Raw genomic sequence first — 20,861 nt, 5'->3', positions numbered from 1 at the left:
TCTTTGAAACGCACTTTGAATCACTTGATTTCAATTTCGGGAACTCAAGTTATGACCGTTTTAGTGAACACTACACGAGCAAAATTTCTGGATAGGATTATTATGAAAATTACGAGTTTCAGGCTTTTAATTTGAGTTTAAATCCTATTGGCTTCGATTTTTAAGCTTACTTTTTATTATATATGAACTCAATATTATATTTATTAGGTTTTATTATTTTATTATTTATTTATTCTTAATTTTATATTTTTTAAGTTATTTAGGAGTTTTATGTTTTTTATTCAATAAAAAAATTAGTTTAAAACTACTTGTTTAGATTAATTAGAGTTTCAGTATACTTGAGAGTTTATCTGGATGTACTTAGCTAGCATATATAAATGTCTCTTCATTGTTCATTAGAGACGCAATTGTTTTCATTAATAAAGTTTTCAACTTTGGGAGTTTGTTTTTTTTGTGCAAGATTACTTTCTTGTGATTTTAAGTAGTTTTCTTCTCGATTTTATTTCAAGGAATCATATGAATTCATTCTTCATTCTTCAATTTGCCAAGAAATTATTTCTTGGAGGGTTGACTAGAGTCACTAATTGAATTTATACCTCAAATGGTTCAATTGGACACTTATCCATCTATTCATCATTTTTATCGGTTTATTCGATCTATCTTCCACTTTTTTATTCTATATTTTCTTCATTTAGTTATTATTTTGAATATTTATTCTTTATTCCTAATTTTTTTTCATTTTATTTTTTTTTCTTATTTTCCTAAATCTGTTTATTTTCATCTTTTTAGGTCAGATCCGAATCTTTCTTTATCGAGTCGAACAACTTGAATAAAATCTTCTTCTTCCTCCTCCTTTATCAGCTTAGTTTATAAAGACCCCTGTATTATAGCACTTGGCATGTGCTTAAGATATGTTAATTTTGTTAAATCGGTTATTTTGGTTTTAGTTTAGAGCTTCTTAGTTAATTGATTGAGTTGTATTTAATGATTTTATTTTATTTTTAAAATTTGTGTGTTTAAATTTAAGTTTTACTTTATAATGACTGAGTGATTGATTTAGCAAGTCACTCCGACGATCATGGATTCAACTAGATTTCGAGACCAAATTTAGGGAGTTACACCTATGGAATTGTGTAACAAAACATCTACTGTTGCTATGGAAGAAAATCCATTGCAACATGCTAAAATGAAACATGAAGAGCTAGATATTCATTTTTTATCAGAGAGAAGGTAATGGAAGGCAAGTTGAGTGTTAATTGATTTTATTCCCTCTGCAGAGCAAGTAGCAGATGTTTTGACTAAAACTGTCACTCCTACTTGGTTTCCTACATTTAAGCATAGGCTTGGAGAGTTATCTCCCACTAAAGCAAGAGAAGATTCAAGAAAGTTGGAAGAACCTAGGAAATGTTAGAGCAGATAATTGTTAAAGCTAACCAACTGTTTCAATTAGTCTCTATTAGATTTGTTAAACAGTATTACAGTTGCAACTGAGGCTATGTAGCTAGTTACATTCAACTCTTTGTATTCAATGCACTATAAATATTGTATTGCAGTTCACTAATAATAAGTTTTTCAATATTTATTTCCATAAAAAATTTTAATTAACAATTCTAATTATTTTTAGATGTATAATTATCACAACTTCTATTAAATTATAATTATTTTAATTTTTAATTTTATTTCAACTTTTAAATTTTATAATTTTAAATTAAATATTATAATAATTTTTAAATGTGAAAATAGTAATATGATTAAAAATAAGGATATTTTTATCAATTAAAAAGATTTGTTATAAATTATAGATAATATTTAAGTTTAAAATAAATAATCAATGTATAAATGTATTTAATAATGTAACCAAGAATAAAATTTAAGTGGAATGATAAAGATAATTTTTGTTTGAAAGAAATAAAAATAAAATGAGAGGTAGAAGTATAGTGAGAATCGAACATTTCGTACTTTATTAAAAAAATATCGTAAATTTGTTATATATAGAAGATTTTTGGTACGATAACATCAATTCAGTTTTTCTAACCACTTAATGGTTGATAATAGAGACCATACCATTGTTAATAGACAAAAGAAGCTTCAAAATTTCACAGTGGATCCAACTACTAATCTATTTTATTGTTATTAGTATCTTAATTCTATTCTTTTCAACACTTCTCATCCATCCCCAAGTGGCATTCTTGAATGGCCAGAAATTAAACCTCCTTTCTTCATATATTGCTATGTAATGATGTGAAAATTTCATCTATAACAAGAAGGAATTTGCATGCTCTGCCAAGATTTTAAATAATTGTTTTCATGTTTTCCCAAGCTAATACTACTAATAATTGGGTTTCATAATACTTCACTATTTAAAATAAATTTTTTTTAAGATATGACTTATATAATTTATTCCCATAAAAAAAACTTAAATAGCGATTTGGAATAAATTGACAAAATCACACCAGTTTAAAATATTGTTAGATAGTTCAATAGGTGAAATAAACTTAGAAAGCAAAAGATCCCAAACTAGTTAATATATAGAGTTCATATCATAAAATGTCGAACCATAGATGAGGCTGGAATTTCTAAAACAACATAGTCATGAGGTAGGCACGGCACAACCTCCAAGCCAGGAACAAAATATACGTAACTAGATAGCTACACAACTAATAAAAGGATAAATCAACATCAACTGTTATTCCTATAGTAAAATAGTCCTACCATACACGCTGATGATGATCTTCTAACTGTAGGTTGATGGGAACCTTAGGATGATTTATGCTTTAATTTTCTATTCCCAGATGGTGCCCTGGGTGGTGTCCATGGTGTGGTTTCTGCTCATGGGGAGGCTTCTCTCCCTTACCTTTGGGTGGTATCACATATTTGTGTGGCTCACTTAAGAGGTGTCTATGAGGAGGTTTAGGTTCATGAGGTACTCCCTTTCCCTTACCCTTGGATGGTTTGTCACCGGGGAATGGTTTCATGGGTGGCTTACCGTCGGGGAATCCTTCAACATGTGGAGGTTTACCCCCTGAGTGTTGTGGAGGCTTATGTGTGTCCTCAACTTCGACATTCAATAGGTGTCTATGAGGAGGTTTGGGTTCATGAGGTGCTCCCTTTCCCTTACCCTTGGATGGTTTGTCACCAGGGAATCCTTCAACATGTGGAGGTTTACCCCCTGAATGTCGTGGAGGTTTACCACCTGATTGTTGTGGAGGTTTATGTGTGCCCTCAACTTCCACACTCAATAGGTGTCTGTGAGGAGGTTTGGGTTCATGAGGTGCCCCCTTTCCCTTACCCTTGGATGGTTTGTCACCAGGGAATCCTTCAACATGTGGAGGTTTACCCCCTGAATGTCGTGGAGGTTTACCACCTGAGTGTTGTGGAGGTTTATGTGTGCCCTCAACTTCCACACTCAATAAGTGTCTATGAGGAGGTTTAGGTTCATGAGGTGCTCCCTTTTCATTACCCTTAGATGGTTTGTCACCAGGGAATGGCTTCATGGGTGCTTTACCAGCAAGGAACCCCTCAACATGTGGAGGTTTACCTCCCGAGTGTCTTGGAGGTTTACCACCTGAGTATCGTGGAGGTTTATGTGTGTCCTCAACTTCCACAGTCAATAAGTGTCTATGAGGAGGTTTTTCTCCATGTGGTGGCTCCTCCCCCTTACCGCCAGGTCCACGGTGTATTGGTGGTCGGTGTTCGGGGAATGGCTTGTGTTGTGGTTGCTTCTCACCTGGGAAAGGCTTCCTACCATTACCCTTGGGAAGCTCATTACCATGATGTTGGTTAGCTAGAGAAGGAGTGATGATAAAAACCACCACTCCAACGAGAAACAAAAGCAAGCAGGCTTTAGACATGTTTGGGAATATATCTCTCGGTTTTGTTGTGCCTCACAAACTATAACATTTGCTGCCCTTTTATAGTGGACGGAAAGCTAGACTTATGACGTCACCACACATGCAATTTTGTATTTGCCGTTTACATTGTGCGGTGTTGAGTCGCACTTTGGGTCCCATGTGGAGTCGAAATTTTTGACAAATTTGCTACTGTGAAAATCATGACACATTGAAGTTTAACTTCTGTGAAAAACACGTGGCAAGAATTTTGCGACATACATGGTTCTGCGGATTTTCAATGTGAAATATTGAATCTACATTGCTTTTTGACATTCTAATGGGATCACATGCTATATAGTCAGTTCGTGAGAAGCTAAATACCTTTAACAGGGATGAGTCCAGAAATAATTTTAAGGGGTGAGAATTAAATTATAAAATTTGTGAGGAATTAGAAGTCATGGCATAAGAAAAAACCCAAAGGGGTAAAAAGTTTTCCACATTTTTTAAATTGCAATTGGTTAAAGCTGTCGAGAGATGTCGTTGACAAAATGGTATGAACATTTGAAACTGTGGGAAAGTTGCAGAAATTTGTCATAAAATAAGTACAGATTTGAGTCACGAAACATTATCAATATGTGATTATAGATTATGTTAAAAGAATTCCCACTAAGTTTATCTATAAAAACGAAATCCATAGTACTGTAGATATGATAAGCTTCTGAAAATGATAGGTGTTCCTTTTTCATCCGCTGGATGGGGTTATGGGAAAAGGGGAAGAGTACGAAAGAAAGAAAATAACAGTTGGATTTAACACGTGAAAGATATTATGGTATATGTTTTTCAGATAAATCGATTCATTGGTTGGACCAGATTGAATAATATTTATTAGTGTCTACCCCAAATATGAATATATTATTTTGATGAAATTAGTGGATCCATAACGCAAACTTTGAATTTGGAGTATTCATTGTCTAGGCCCATCGGTACTGAGAACACTATTAGAATTTGAACTCTCTAACCCATATCAAGTTTCTTATGTTTTATTTATATAATAGTACTTGCGGCTTATTGGAATGCATTCAAGGGATTTAATTTATTGAACAAAACATATAATTCCAGCAAATTATTTCAGCTTTCAAAAGCTACTATTATACATGCGTTTCTCTTTTGTTTTTAGGCTTAGTTTATTTCACTCAAAATAATTTACAAAAAATATTTTTAAAATTTTCTATATTTATTTCACAAAAAAATAATTTGGTCAACAAAAAATAATTTTTTTAAAACTAATAATCAGATTGGGCTTTATTAAAATATGAATAAAAAATAAAACATATAGTCCAAAACAGATAATAGAACTAAAACAGAAGAGAAGGCCCAAAATTAAAAAATGGCCCGAATTAAAAAGAATTTCTAAAAAGAAAATAAAATAAGAATAGTCTAGAAGCTCATAATTATCACCGCAACTTTGCCCAATCAAAGAACACTGATGCCCGTCTTGTCTATCAATCTCCCATTTCTTCTTAAAGACGGTTAAAGTTTTCCAACGAAAGCTTTTATCACCAAAACCATTGATCTGCTCATTTGAAACTTTCCTTCCTTCCTTTTTTTCTCTATCCGTTTTCAATCTGGTTCTCGCACTCTATCAAATTCTTTCTGGTTTTTAGCATATCCAGGGATGCTTTCTAACAAGTACACCTCCTCCTTTTTTAACGATTCAGTTGCTAGTATATGTGCTAAACCATTTGCTGATCTTGGAATATATTCAAACACTAAGTTTCTAGATCTAGATGTTATTTGTTGAATATCATGTATATATGCTCCTACCTACAATTTATCTTGTTTTTCTGCCTTGCACTTTTTCATTATTGATAATGAGTCGCCTTCTATAACAATCTTTGGCCATCGCATGTATATTCCCATTTGGGCTACTTCGCGACAAGCGAGTGCTTCAGAGTGAAGGCGGAGGCCACTTCTTGATGAATTTCTGAACAAGATAGAAGAACATTCCCTTCGCTATTTCTAGCCACAATCTCCGAAGCCAATTGAAAATGTTGCCCATCGTATGCTCCATCAAAGTTGATTTTATTTACTGACCAGGTGGGTAATTCCATTTTCTAACTTCCTGCGAAATTTTGGGGGTTCTTTATTCAACCCCATTTAGTTTTGTAATATAACTATTGACAAAGCTAGCTATTTCTTTCCCAGTTCTGCTTACCTTCTCATGCATTCTAGCGTTCCTTTCTCCCTAAATGGCCCATAGCGCACAAAAAAATATTCTACATTGAGAGGGAGTGTTCTGAGTAAAAACCCAGGTGAGCCACTGTAGAAACTCCAAATTAGATTCCTGTAAGAAATTCGGGATTGATAATTCTGTCCAAACTTACACTAAAACAGGACATTCGCGAAAAAGGTGATCCATAGTTTCTGCCCATTTTCCACACCGAGGACAAATTACAATATTTGTTAGCCTCCTTTGCTGCACGTTAACCCGTGTAGGCAAATAATTCCATGATATTTTCCAGACGCTAATCTTAATTTTTGAAGGTAGATTTAGGAGCTAGAGTTTTTTTGTAAAACTTCCTGTAGTCGGTTTGCAAAGCATAAGCTCTAGGATCTTCTTCAGAAATTTGTAATAGTTTATAGGTGTTACGAACCGAGTATTCTCCTGAAGGTTCACCGCTCTAGACCAAAAAATCGTCATGAGGTTCTTTCTCCAAAGGAATACGAAAGATCTTTTCAGCTTCTTCCTCCGGAAAGGTATTGACAATCAACTCCCGCTTCCATTTTCTGTCATTATTATCAATTAGCTCAGCAACTTTATAATCTCACATATTATGAGCAAACGACGATAATCTGAAATTTCTTGCATCTGGAATCCAAGCATCATTAATAACTGAAATATTCGTGCCCTTACCCACCTTCCAGCAAAGTCCTTCTGCCAAGATGCCCTTTGTCGCCCATATACTTTTCCATATATAAGAACTATTGTTTCCCAAACGCGAATTCAAAAAATCCTCATTCGGAAATTATTTCGCTTTAAGTACTTACGCAACTAAAGAGTTTGGGGTATTTAAAATCCTCCATCTTGCTTTGCTAATAATGATATATTAAATTGATTTATACTTCTGAAACCTATCCCTCCCTCTTCTTTAGGATGACACATATGCTTCCACTGACACCAATGTATTTTTTTTTCATTGCCTTTTTGCCACCAAAATTTAGCAAAAAATATTTTCTAACTCCTCACATAATGATTTCAGTAAAAGAGAAAATGACATAGCATAGGTTGGTATTGCCTGAAGCATTGATTTAATGAGGACCTCCTTTCCTTCTTGTGATAGTAACCTGGAGCTCCGTCCTTCAATTCTCGAATAGATCCTATCTTTAAGATTTTGAAAAGATTTTTTCTTTCGTTTGCTTTAACGCTTCAATTTTCGGGAATTCTGTGAATGTTGGCAAAATTTTATACTTTAATTTTGTCATTTGTGAGTGAAATTATGAAATAGGACCTATGTGAAAATATTTGAAAATGCTATAGGCTAAATTGAAGTGGCCAAATAAATAAGAGTGCAAAATAGAATGATTTGCATGACAAACCTCTCATTTTACATGAAGTGATCAGCCATCATGTTGTTGTAGACAATATGAACACTTGATATCCATAATTCATGGTACAAATTGATAATGGATTAGGTAAATGTTCTATGATAATGGGTTAGGTAAATGTTTCATTATAATGGGTTAAGTAAATGTTCTATGATGGGAATTTCATATCTTTTGTATTAAAGAATTAAATGAATGAAATATGAAATTTTATTAAAAGAAAAAGGGGTGAAAAGAATAAAGTTTTGTCCATCTTTGTTCATCATAGCCTAAAGTTGGAGAAGAGAAAGGAGAGGAGAAAGTTCTTGAATGTTCGGTCACTTGGGGAAGAAAAATTGAAGGTAAGTTCATGGTAGTTTGTTTTTATTTTGAGGTTCATAAGTTCTTGATTCTACCTTAACTCTTGAAGCATATTTTGGTTTTTAGTTGTATTGTGAGCATTTAGTCATGAATTAAAACGAAGGAAATAGTTGTTGTTTCATGTTCTTTTGATAAAAAATGAAAGATAAGTGAAGTTGAGCCAAACAAATGAGCATGTATGTGCCTTAGATGCTAAGGGGAAATATCGGCTAACATGTGCTTTAAAATGATGAAATGGAGATTATACTTAAGTAAAATCATAGATATGTGATGATTGATTGGTGATATACAAGTTATGTGTGAAAGAGTGAATTTGGTAATAAATCTGCTTGGGACAGTAGCAGTAACGTGACTTTGGAAAATCACCATAAATTGTGGGAGATGAATTAGAAGCTGAATAAATTATGTAATTAAAGCTTGTTGCATCTAGTTTCAAATGAAATAAACGAGAACATATTTGAATTCTGTACAATGAGAAATTTGATTCGTAATGAAGAGTGGTCAGATTAGTCAAACAGTGAAACATGCGAAACTTTGAGAAATATCTGTTATTAATTGGCCAAACCAAAAAATCTGAAAATTTTATGAATATAAGATATATGAGTCTATTTTCAGGGAAAATTAACGGCACTTGATTTGGAGTTTTGTGGCACCAGTTATAAATGATTTAGTGACTGTTTCTCAGGAAGACAGCTTGCAGTGAAATTATGATTATGTGGTTAACATTGACAAAAATTTATTAATGAGTTGCTTATTGATTTCTTATAAGCTTACTATGATCTGTAGGTGTGGTTGGCCGAATATTGTAAGGGGTTAATACGTAGTTTGTATTTGAATAGTTAGATTAACGTGTTAGTAATCCAATTGTAGGCGGTTCGTGTGTAGATCTCGTCAGCATATCGTCGCAAACAAGTATGTAACTAACATCCTCTTTCTTAGTCTGGATCGGTAAAAGTTGAAAAGCCGAAATGCCGAAAATCGGTATTTTGTAGATTTGCGAGTGTGCGAATGCTCGTGAGGTAAATCGATTAATGTTTTTGGTAAGCTACAAAATTTAGACTGTAAAGTGCATGATTTCTGTGCCCTCGATATTTCTGGGCTTAATGGGCCAAAATTGGAATGATGGGCCAACAGGCCCAATTCGGTAAGAACACTTGGTACGTGATTCTGTTAATACGTGAAAAGTAGGAATATGCATGAAAAACCCTAAAATAGATAAATTACTGAAATACCTTTAAAAGTGAAAAATTTACAATTTTATCCCTAGTAGATAAGTTACCGAAATACCCCTAGGGTTAAATTGACCTAAAATGCATGTTTGACTGTTGTTATTTACTGCATGCCATGTTGTTATTATCTGATGCATGGGATTGAGATATTGACGGAGGAAGTACTGAAAGTGGCTTGTCCACGTACTGGAGGCTTTGCCTCAATTTACTGCTAACTGAGCAGCAAGGCTGCAACTGTGGAGTGTTGGGTTAGGTGGGTTGAGCTATTCCCCACATGGAGTGTATGGCTGGTACGGGTGGAGTGTAGTGGTTAGTGGGTTGAGTAGTCTCACCAAATGGGCTTGCATATGTTATTGATGTTATATGTATTTTGAAATGGGCCTGTAGGCCATGCTGTTATCTGAATAAGGGGCTAAGGCCCAGTTTATTGTAATCTGAAAAGGGCTCTGGTCCAGTACCACTGTTACCTAAATGGGCTTAGGCCCAATAGGCTTGAGCTGACTTGGGCTTTGAATAGGTTTTCTTTACACACTGAGTTTTCCCAAACTCACCCCTTTTATTTTCATCCACGCAGGAAATCCCTAACCATAGTGGGCTTGGAGCTGTGAGGGAATTCGGAGTGGCCACCCGTTCTGAAAGTTTGGTTTTCTTCTGGTGAACTGGACATCCTTTTATTTACGTTTGAAGTTTTGGGTTTTTTAAATGTAATAAGGCCGCTTAATTATTTTTGATAGTTTTAATATGTATTACTAAGATAGGTATTACTTATTTTAACTGTTGAAATTGGATAGCTTTAGGGAGCGTTTTCAAAAAATACAATTGATTTTAAAATAATACGACAACAAGCAAAGCTTCCGCAATGAAAGTTTTTTCTAAAACTATTAACTTTTTCTAAAAATGACTTAATCAAAATCGGTTTCCTAGAAATATCCATGACGTTAAGGTGTGGCAATGGCGGTATGCATGTCTAGGATTGGATCCGAAGGGAGCTTGGTACTTAAGCAGTCCGATGGACTCACTTCTTTTTCGGTTTCCTATCTGGTGCACAGTTTCCATTCACTTTAACCTATAATGAAATTATTTTTTAAAACAAAGTAAGTTTTTCTGGATCAACAATATAAAATGTTTTGAACGCTTCGATGTGGCATGTCGGATCTGGTCATAACGTCTAGGCCGAGTTTGGGGTGCTACATTTAGTGGTATTAGAGCCTAGGTTGCAACAACTCGGCTGTGGAATGGGTTTACAAAAACCAAAGATTTTCAAAAAAAAATTATAAAGATTGCGAAAAACGTGATTTTCAAAATTTAGATCTTTAGAATGTGGCATTTTGAATCTCCGGCCCAAGCCTGTAAGTATTACTCTGAACTCTTCTGAATATTTTTCTGACTTATCTGTCTGTACTAAAATCCTGCTAGAATACTCTAGATAGGATGATACTGAAACCATAGAAAAATCTGATAAGATACTAAAATTGTAGCTAGACTTCGATTCTGCGAAAACAAACTCTGAACTACTGTCTGATTCATAAAACATCTGTAATAAACACTGGACTATTAATTGATGCATAAAAATTCGTAATCAAGATAATACGATATAAGTACAAGAGGCCGTGGACGGAGCTGAGGAAGTGTTCGAGCGAGATCTTCGTCTTCGAGACATATGCCGGCAGTGGATGCACCGGTACCACTGACAATAGAGGTAGAGTTTTATGACCACGGTGCCGGGGATGATGCCCTGTCATAGGCAATGCTTCGTGTTCTGGAAAGGGTTACCGGGGCAAGTGCGGGCAATGGAGTTTGGGGATCTATTTCTGAACGACTTCGGGCCAACGGAGCGGAGATCTCTAGGGGTGTGTCTGGTATCACCTCGAATGCGGCAGGATATTGATTGGAGGCCACAGAACGGATTATGGACAACTTGGACTGCTCTGAGGAGATTGTGAGTGGGGTATCTGTACTAAGTCCTTTGGGTCACTCGGTTAGGGTAGACAAACTGTATAGGGATGTACCCTTAAAAATTCAAGGTAGGATTTTCCCTGGAGATCTGATGGAGTTACCGTTCGGAGAGTGATCTCATTTTGGGAATGGACTGGCTTGTTAAGCATAAAGCGACTCTGGATTGTGCTGCTAAACGAATGGTGTTAAGGACCATAAAGGATGAGGAGGTTATGGTGATAGGTGAGCGGAGGGATTATTTGTCCAATGTGGTGTCAGCATTAAGAGCCGAGAAGTGGATTCGGAAAGGTTGTGAGGCCTATTTGGCATTTGTAAGTCAGTCGGAAAAGGAGGGATTGACAGTGGATAAGGTTAGGACTGTAAAGGAGTTCCAAGATGTTTTTCTGGAGGAGCTTCCAAGATTGCCTCCGAACCGAGAAGTGGAGTTTGGAATCGACTTATTGCCTGAAACGATACCAGTGTCTATCGCACCGTATAGAATGGCACCGAAGGAGTTGGTGGAGCTAAAGGCACAAATTCAAGAGTTGTTGGATAGGGGCTTCATTAGGCCAAGCGTGTCTCCATAGGGAGCACCGGTGCTATTCGTGAAAAAGAATGATGGTATGATGCGGATGTGCATTGATTATTGCCAGTTGAACAAATTGGCGATTAAGAATAAGTATCCACTGCCAAGGATTGATGATCTGTTCGACCAGCTTAGAGGAGCTTCTGTATTTTCCAAGATCTACCTTTGATCTGGATATCATCAGTTAAGGGTCAAGGAGGCAAATATCCATAAGACAACATTCAGGACTCGGTATGGTCATTACGAGTTTCTGGTTATGCCATTTGGACTGACGAACGCTCCTGCAGCGTTTATGGATCTGATGAATCGTGTGTTTCAACCATTTTTAGATCAGTTCGTAGTCGTCTTTATTGACGATATCCTGGTATATTCTGAAACTGAAGCGAAACATGATGAGCATCTTCGTATAGTGCTGCGAGTGTTAAGAGAGAAGGAATTCTTCGCGAAGTTCAGCAAGTGTGAATTTTGGTTGAGGGAGGTAACCTTCTTAGGACATGTGGTCTCTGCCGAAGGGATTAATGTGGACCTTCGAAAGATTGAAGCAATTTTGGAGTGGAAGCCACCTAGGACGGTGTCAGAAATTCGAAGTTTCCTAGGGTTGGCAGGATACTATAGAAGGTTTGTAGAAGGTTTTTCTGTGATGGCAGCACCTCTGACAAAACTCATAAGGAAAGGAATACCGTTTGTATGGACTGAGAAGCAGCAGGAAGCTTTTGAGAAGTTGAAGAAAGTTTTGACTAAAGCACCTGTGTTGATTCAGCCGGAGTCTGGGCAGGATTTTAGTGTGTACAGTGACGCATCACACGTGGGTTTGGGCTGCGTGTTAATGTAAGAGGGTAAGGTGGTTGCATATGCATCACGACAGCTTAAGCCTCATGAGGGGAACTATCCAACTCATGATTTAGAGTTGGCAGCAGTGATATTTGCACTTAAGATTTGGAGACATTACTTGTACGGAGAAAGGTGTATTATATACACTGACCATAAGAGTCTTAAGTATTTGTTGACTCAAAAGGAGCTGAACCTTAGGCAAAGAAGATGGATTGAGTTACTTAAGGATTATGACTGTTCGATCGAGTATCACCCAGGCAAGGCTAATGTGGTAGCCGATGCTCTAAGTCGTAGAGCTGTATCTGATCTAAGAGTAATGTTTGCTCGTCTGAGTCTGTATGATGATGGAAGTCTGTTGGCTGAGTTGCAAGTGAGGCCAACCTGGGTGGATCAGATTAAGGAAAAGTAGTTGAATGATGAGTCTTTGGTCGCTCGTTTCCAACAAGTTAAGGAAGGGGAAACTTCTGAGTTTGGGTTAAATGGCGAAAGAGTTCTGTGTTTTCGAGGAAGAATTTGTGTTCCGAAGGACTTTGATTTGAGGTAGACAATATTGAAGGAAGCTCATGGAGGACTTTGTGCCATGCATCCTGGAGGGAACAAGTTGTATCACGACTTGCGAGAATTGTACTGGTGGCCTGGACTTAAACGAGAAGTAACGGAGTTTGTAGGGAAAGTCTGACATGCCAGCAAGTGAAAGCTGAGCAACAATTACCTTCTGGACTGTTGCAGCCAATGAAGATACCACTTTGGAAGTGGGAGAGGGTAACAATGGACTTTGTGAGTGGGCTGCCCTTGACACCATCGAAGAAAGACTTGGTGTGGGTGATTGTGGATAGGTTGACCAAATCGGCCCATTTTATACCTATTCGTACTGACTTTTCACTTCAAAAGTTAGCCAAGTTGTATGTGGCGGAGATTGTGCGACTTCATGGAGTCCCAGTTTCAATTATTTCTGATCGGGATCCCATATTTACATTTCGGTTTTGGCAAAAGTTGCTTGAGGCATTAGGGACGCGATTGAATTTTAGTACGGCTTTCTATCCCCAGACTGATGGTCAATCGGAAAGGGTTATTCAGATTCTGGAGGACATGTTGGGGGGATGCGTGATTGATTTTTGAGGTAGTTGGGAGGATTACTTGCCGTTGGCAGAATTTGCATACAATAACAGCTACCAAGCAAGTATTCAGATGGCTCCATATGAGGCACTTTATGGGCGGAGATGTCGTACGCCTACGTGTTGGACAGAGTTAGGTGAACGACAAGTGCTTGGACCGGAGTTGGTGGCAGATACTGAAAGTAAGGTTAAGTTGATAAGAGATCGATTAAAAGAGGCATCTGATAGACAGAAGTCGTATGCGGACCTAAAGCGCAAAGAGATAGAGTTCGCGGTTTGGGATATGGTTTTCTTAAAGGTTTCACCTTGGAAGAAGATCTTGAGATTCGGCAAGAAAGGCAAATTGAGTCCGCGGTTTATAAGGCCTTATCGGGTTCTTAGGCGGCTAGGGCCAGTAGCGTATCAGTTAGAGTTACCACCAGAGTTAAACAGAATCCATAACGTCTTTCATGTGTCTATGTTAAGACGATATCAATCGGATCCCTCACATGTTGTGCCAGTGGAGGAGATTGAAGTAAGGATTGATTTGACCTTTGAGGAAGAACTCATACAAATTTTAGATCGAGACGTTAAAGTTCTAAGAAGGAAGTCGGTTCCATTGGTAAAAGTACTGTGGCATAATCATGGAAGGGAAGAAGCTACTTGGGAATCATAAAAGACTATGTGTCAACAATACCCTCAACTATTTGGATCAGGTAAATTTTGAGGCCGAAATTTCTTTAAGGGGGTAGAGTTGTAACGTCCCAATTTTCGAGAATTCTGTGAATGTTGGCAAAATTTCATGCTTTAATTTTGTCATTTGTGAGTGAAATTATGAAATAGGACCTATGTGAAAATGTTTGAAAATGCTATAGGCTAAATTGAAGTGGCCAAATAAATAGAAGTGCAAAATAGGAGGATTTGCATGACAAACCTCCCATTTTACATGAAGTGGCCAGCCTTCATGTTGTTGTAGACAATATGAGCACTTGATATCCATAATTCATGGTACAAATTGATAATGGGTTAGGTAAATGTTCCATGATGGGAATTTCATGTCTTTTGTATTAAAGAATTAAATGGATGAAATATGAAATTTTATTAAAAGAAAAAGGGGTGAAAAGAACAAAGTTTTGTCCATCTTTGTTCATCATAGCCTAAAGTTAGAGAAGAGAAAGGAGAGGAGAAAGCTCTTGAATGTTCGGTCACTTGGGGAAGAAAAATTGAAGGTAAGTTCATGGTAGTTTGTTTTTATTTTGAGGTTCATGAGTTCTTCTTGATTCTACCTTAACTCTTGAAGCATATTTTGGTTTTTAGTTGTGTTGTGAGCATTTAGTCATGAATTAAAACGAAGGAAATGGTTGTTGTTTCATGTTCTTTTGATGAAAAATGGAAGATAGGTGAAGTTGAGCCAAACAAATGAGCATGTATGTGCCTTAGATGCTAAGGAGAAATATCGGCTAACATGTTGTGCTTTAAAATGATGAAATGGAGATTATACTTAAGTAAAATCATAGACATGTGATGATTGATTGGTGATATACATATTTAAATAACATGCATGCAAGTTATGTGTGAAAGAGTGAATTTAGTAATAAATCTGCTTAGGGTAGCAGCAATAATGTGACTTTGGAAAATCACCATAAATTGTGGGAGATGAATTAGAAGCTGAATAAATTATGTAATTAAAGCTTGTTGCATCTAGTTTCAAATGAAATAAACGAGAACATATTTTGAATTCTGTACAATGAGAAATTTGATTCGTAATGAAGAGTGGTCAGATTAGTCAAACAGTGAAACATGCGAAACTTTGAGAAATATCTGGTATTAATTGGCCAAACCAAAAAATCTGAAAATTTTATGAATATAAGATATATGAGTCTATTTTCAGGGAAAATTAACGGCACTTGATTTGGAGTTTTGTGGCACCAGTTATAAATGATTTAGTGACTGTTTCTCAGGAAGACAGCTTGCAGTGAAATTATGATTATGTGGTTAACATTGACAAAAATTTATTAATGAGTTGCTTATTGATTTCTTATAAGCTTACTATGATCTGTAGGTGTGGTTGGCCGAATATTGTAAGGGGTTAATACGTAGTTTGTATTTGAATAGTTAGATTAACGTGTTAGTAATCCAATTGTAGGCGGTTCGTGTGTAGATCTCGTCAGCATATCGTCGCAAACAAGTATGTAACTAACATCCTCTTTCTTAGTCTGGATCGGTAAAAGTTGAAAAGCCGAAATGCTGAAAATCGGTATTTTGTAGATTTGCGAGTGTGCGAATGCTCGTGAGGTAAATCGATTAATGTTTTTGGTAAGCTACAAAATTTGGACTGTAAAGTGCATGATTTCTGTGCTCTGGATATTTCTGGGCTTAATGGGCCAAAATTGGAATGATGGGCCAACAGGCCCAATTCGGTAAGAACACTCGGTACGTGATTCTGTTAGTACGTGAAAAGTAGGAATATGCATGAAAAACCCTAAAATAGATAAATTACTGAAATACCTTTAAAAGTGGAAAATTTATAGTTTTACCCCTAGTAGATAAATTACCGAAATACCTCTAGGGTTAAATTGACCTAAATGCATGTTTGACTGTTGTTATTTACTACATGCCATGTTGTTATTATTTGATGGATGGGATTGGGATATTGACGGAGGAAGTACTGAAAGTGGCTTGTCCACGTACTGGAGGATTTGCCTCAATTTACTGCTAACTGAGCAGCAAGGCTGCAACTGTGGAGTGTTGGGTTAGGTGGGTTGAGCTATTCCCCACATGGAGTGTATGGCTGGTACGGGTGGAGTGTAGTGGTTGGTGGGTTGAGTAGACTCCCCAAATAGGCTTGCATATGTTATTGATGTTGCATGTATTTTGAAATGGGCTTATGGGCCATACTGTTATCTGAATAAGGGGTTAAGGCCTAGTTTATTGTAATCTGAAAAGGGCTCTGGTCCAGTACCACTGTTACCTGAATGGGCTTAGGCCCAATAGGCTCGACCTGACTTGGGCTTTGAATGGGTTTTCCTTACACACTGAGCTTCCCCAAACTCACCCCTTTTATTTTCATCCACGCAGGAAATCCCCAACCATAGTGGGCTTGGAGCTGTGAGGGAATTCGGAGTGGCCACCCGTTCTGAAAGTTTGGTTTTCTTCTGGTGAACTGGACATCCTTTTATTTACGTTTGAAGTTTTGAGTTTTTTAAATGTAATAAGGCCGCTTAATTATTTTTGATGGTTTTAATATGTATTACTAAGATAGGTATTACTTATTTTAACTGTTGAAATTGGATAACTTTAGGGCACGTTTTCAAAAACAATTGATTTCAAAATAATACGACAACAAGCAAACCTTCCGCAATGAAAGTATTTTCTAAAATTAATCACTTTTCTTAAAAATGACTTAATCAAAATCGATTTCCTAGAAATATCCATGACGTTAAGTTGTGGCAATGGCGGTATGCATGTCTAGGATTGGATCCGAAGGGAGCTTGGTACTTAAGCTGTCCGATGGACTCACCACCTCTTTTCCGGTTTCCTAGCTGGTGCACAGCTTCCATTCACTTTAACCTATAATGAAATTATCTTTTAAAACACTAAGTAAGTTTTTTCTGGATCAACAATATAAAATGTTTTGAACGCTTCGATGTGGCATGTCGGATTCGGTCATAACGTCTGGGCCGGGTTTGGGGTGCTACATCTGCCGACCACATTAGGGAGTCCTAAGTACTTTTCCAGATTTGTTGAGCTTTTTACACCTAGAAGTGTCGAGATTTCATCCTTTTTTTTTCTTCTGATGTGTTCAAACTGTAAAAGATCATAGATTTATTAAAATTCACATATTGGCGTGAGCATTTTTCATATTCTTTCAATATTCCTTTCAATAACATCGCTCCCCTATTTGTTGCTTCACCGAACAAGATACAGTCATCTGCAAAAAGTAAATGTGATATCTCTGGACCTCTTCTACCGGCCTTTGCACCTTTTAACAAACCCTCTCTCATTGTCAATCTCATCAACGATCTAAGTCCCTCACTACATTTAAGAAAAAGAAAAGGACTAAGGGGATCTCCTTGTCGCAGCCCTCTAGTACGTTGAAAAATTCTTCCCCTTACTACATTAATATTTACTGCATAAGAAGCTGTGGTAATGTATTTCATAATTAGTGCCACCTATTCTTTTGTAAAGTTCATCCGTAGCATTACTTCCTTTAGAAAATCCCATTCGGCTCTATCGTAAGCTTTACTCATGTCAAGCCTCACTGCCATAAATCTTTTTTTTCTTGTTCGCTTTTTTCAAAAAAGTGTGCAGAATTTCATAAGCTAATAGCACATTATCAGAAACTAATCTTTTGGGGACAAAAGTGCTTTGTGTCCCATCAATAATCTCTCAATTACTTCTTGAAGTCAATTTGCTATTGTTTTCGCCACAATTTTGTAAATAACCGTACACAAACTAATAGGTCTATAGTTGACAAGATTTATGGGATTTTGAATTTTTGGGATAAGCACAAATCCGTTAGATTAATAGAGTCAAAATTTTGATCATTATTCAAAATTCCCAAACTGAAAGTTGTGACGTCTTTACCTACGATGTGCCAATATCTTTGAAAAAATAATGCTGGAAAAGCATCAGATACTGGTACTTTAGTAGGCCCTATTCCTTTCAAAGTCGAATGAATTTCTTCTGCCGTATAGGTTGACAATAATGCTCAATTTATATCAGACAAATATTGTTTTCTATGTCCGTTAAAAGATGAGACAGATCCCCAACTCCATTTGATGTAAATATCTTCTGAAAGAATAAGGTAGCAGGCTCATTGATCTATAAATTTCATCAGTAATCTCTCATCCTTCATCTAATTCCAACCTAGATATTGTATTTATCTATTTACGGGTTGAGGTATACTTGTGAAAAAAGGTTGTGTTCTTATCCTCTAATTTAAGCCAATTTGCCCTTGCCCTTTGTTCCCAGTACATTTCATCTTTATTAATAACCATGTTAAGGTAAAATTTGGTATAATAATCTTTGTCATCGTGCCATCATCCCTTTTTTTCGCCATCAGTATTTCAAGTTCCTTAGTTAGCTTTGTTTTTAATCCCTCTCGACCTTTTTTAATTATGTTTGCCCATCTCTTCAAATTGGACTATAGTCTTTCAAGTTTCTCAATTAATGTGCCTGTTGATGATTCCCATGATACCTTGATTTCTTATTCGACAGACTCCTCTATCATCATGCCTCATATTTAAACCTTGGACTTCCCATATAAATGTTTCCACTTTTTGTATTTAGAAGAAATGGATAATGATTTGACATCGAATGAGTTACATGTTGAATGCTTCCCGTTGGAAAAAGATGCCTCCATTTTTCATTCGCAACTCCCCTATCAAGTCTTTCCTTGATGTTTGTTTCCGGCAAATTCTCCCTTTCCCAATTAAACCAAACCTTCGAATACCCTAAGTCCTCTAGTTGACATTCCTTTAGAGTCTCACGAAAGGCCTCTATTATTCTCTCTTCTCTTGGTATACTACTACTTTTTTCAAAAGAATACATGATTTTATTAAAGTCGCCACTTACTAACCAAGGATGATTTTGATCTTGACCCAATTTTCTTAATAGATTCCATGAAATATTCTTGTTGTTTACATAAGGTGAACCGTAGAACCCCGTAAATCTTTATTCTTCTTTGACACTTTCCACCTTAATCATTACATCAATGTGACTTTTTGAGAAACTTCTCAAATTAACCGTAATATCCCCTTTCCATGTCAAACATAATCCACCACTGAAACCTTTTGATTCAACGTCAATCCCGTTCATAAAACCACAACTCCTTCTGACATTTTCCATACGTTTCTTATCAATTTTTGTATCTATTAAGAAGCCAATATGGGGATTGTGCTTCTTTAAGAAATATCGTAACCTCCATACCACTTATGGACTCCCCAATCCACGGACATTCCAACTTATGTTTTTCATTGCGTTAAGTCGGCTTGCCTTTTGGCAGTCGCCAATCCAATAAAGTTTGGAACATCATTTTGTTCCAAATTTTCAGTCAACACACCTAAGGGAGCTTCACCTCGAACCTCTATTTCTTCATGTTTCAGTGTTTTTGCTCCATCTTTGTATGAAATTTCTGTACAACAATTTTTGTTTCTTACTTCTTGGGATTTCCTCTTCCTCATAATGCTATATTCCTTTCTTTGATTTGTTATGGCCACTAGAACTATTCTTTTCCAGCTTGTCCTCTTTACTAAATTTGAATCATTTTCTAGCATGCTGTTACTTTCATTCTCTTCAACTTTCTTCACTGTAGATCATTCCTCTTGCTTCTTCCTCACCTCCTTCAATCCTGTCAGTTGTAATTTTTCTTGAAGACTCCAAATCATAGCATCCCCATCTTCAAGGTTTTTAATACAAGTTGGCAACAACTCCGTGACTCTTGTATAAGAGCATTAAGTCACCATCTTTTTTGAAAAAGCATTAAATTTAATATTCTCCTTCCCAATTAAATTTGATTCTGCTTTTAATGCTAAAGGGTATGGTGGATCATCTCTAATTTATTTGTTTCTGCAGGATTTAGCCCAAGATAGTCTTTGAGACCATGCCCTATTCTTCACATCCAAAACAAAAAATCGATAACTTCTCATATTTAAAAGGAATCCACGATTTATTTTTATTATCAATTGAGACAAAAATACCTCTTCAAATGGGTTTCTGTAGATCCAGCTTTATTCTAAGTCGACATGAATCTCCAATAATTTCAGATCTAATTACTCCTCCAAAAGTAACTCTAATGGCATGTAAAAGATCTTTTTTTTCGAATTCTGGTAAACACGAACCTATCTTAATCCAAAAAGGTGAAGAATTAAGCCGGATCTGATTCCTTTCCATTGGTTTAATCAACCGATCAAATAATACAAGGTTTTTATGAAACAACCATGGTCGCCCCTCCATAATTGTCTCTAGAACTTCTTCTGAATCACACACAATCAGAAAGAGATTTTGCGCTGCCATCTGGATCTCAAACTTTTTCCTCGTCTTCCATATGCTTTCATCTGTGCCCTAAAACTTTTCAGATTGTAGGGCTTTCCTTTCTTATATTGTACAGATCAGAGTTGGTTTCACACTCGATACCACCATCGAACACTTGACTAATAATTGTATAAGTTCTTCTGCAAGGATGGAGATCTCATTGCTTCCCCCTCGATCATCGCCACCGCTTTCCTCCAACCCAAGCCGCACCAGTTACTACTTTCTCTAGGATTCTAAGCAAATCACTCTTGACTTTTGATTTTTGGAATTAATAATTTTAAACTGCCCTAGTAAAGAAAAAAATCTTAACTACTGTAACGGTGGCAGTTTTTAGCATCTGGGTTCTTCATTCAAAATA

General features: G+C 36.4%; 1 protein-coding gene and 1 long non-coding RNA gene across 3 annotated transcripts; one reads left to right on the top strand and one right to left on the bottom strand.

Moving 5' to 3' along the window:
- Positions 1 to 2,774: 2,774 nt before the first annotated feature.
- Positions 2,775 to 3,851, bottom strand: LOC121207986 (early nodulin-75). The gene has a single exon (XM_041078527.1). It carries the CDS (start codon positions 3,849 to 3,851, stop codon positions 2,775 to 2,777), a length of 1,077 nt encoding a protein of 358 aa, XP_040934461.1.
- A 1,440-nt stretch (positions 3,852 to 5,291) lies between these two features.
- LOC121208488 (uncharacterized) lies at positions 5,292 to 7,775 on the top strand. Of its 2 annotated transcripts, XR_005903553.1 has the most exons (4): positions 5,292 to 5,927; positions 6,036 to 6,142; positions 6,225 to 6,587; positions 7,702 to 7,775. It is a non-coding gene; the product is annotated as an uncharacterized lncRNA (long non-coding RNA). The 2 variants fall into 2 exon arrangements; XR_005903552.1 differs by having other exon boundaries at positions 6,036 to 6,587.
- Positions 7,776 to 20,861: the final 13,086 nt, after the last annotated feature.

This window comes from Gossypium hirsutum, chromosome A10 (genome assembly GCF_007990345.1).
Source record: "Gossypium hirsutum isolate 1008001.06 chromosome A10, Gossypium_hirsutum_v2.1, whole genome shotgun sequence".
Taxonomy (NCBI): Eukaryota; Viridiplantae; Streptophyta; class Magnoliopsida; order Malvales; family Malvaceae; genus Gossypium; species Gossypium hirsutum.
The sequence above is the reverse complement of the archived record's forward strand: the minus strand, read 5'-3'. Positions and strand labels throughout refer to the sequence as shown.

Excerpts from the sequence above, each read along its gene's own strand:
- LOC121207986 (XM_041078527.1), bottom strand. The coding sequence starts at position 3,851 with ATGTCTAAAGCCTGCTTGCTTTTGTTTCTCGTTGGAGTGGTGGTTTTT.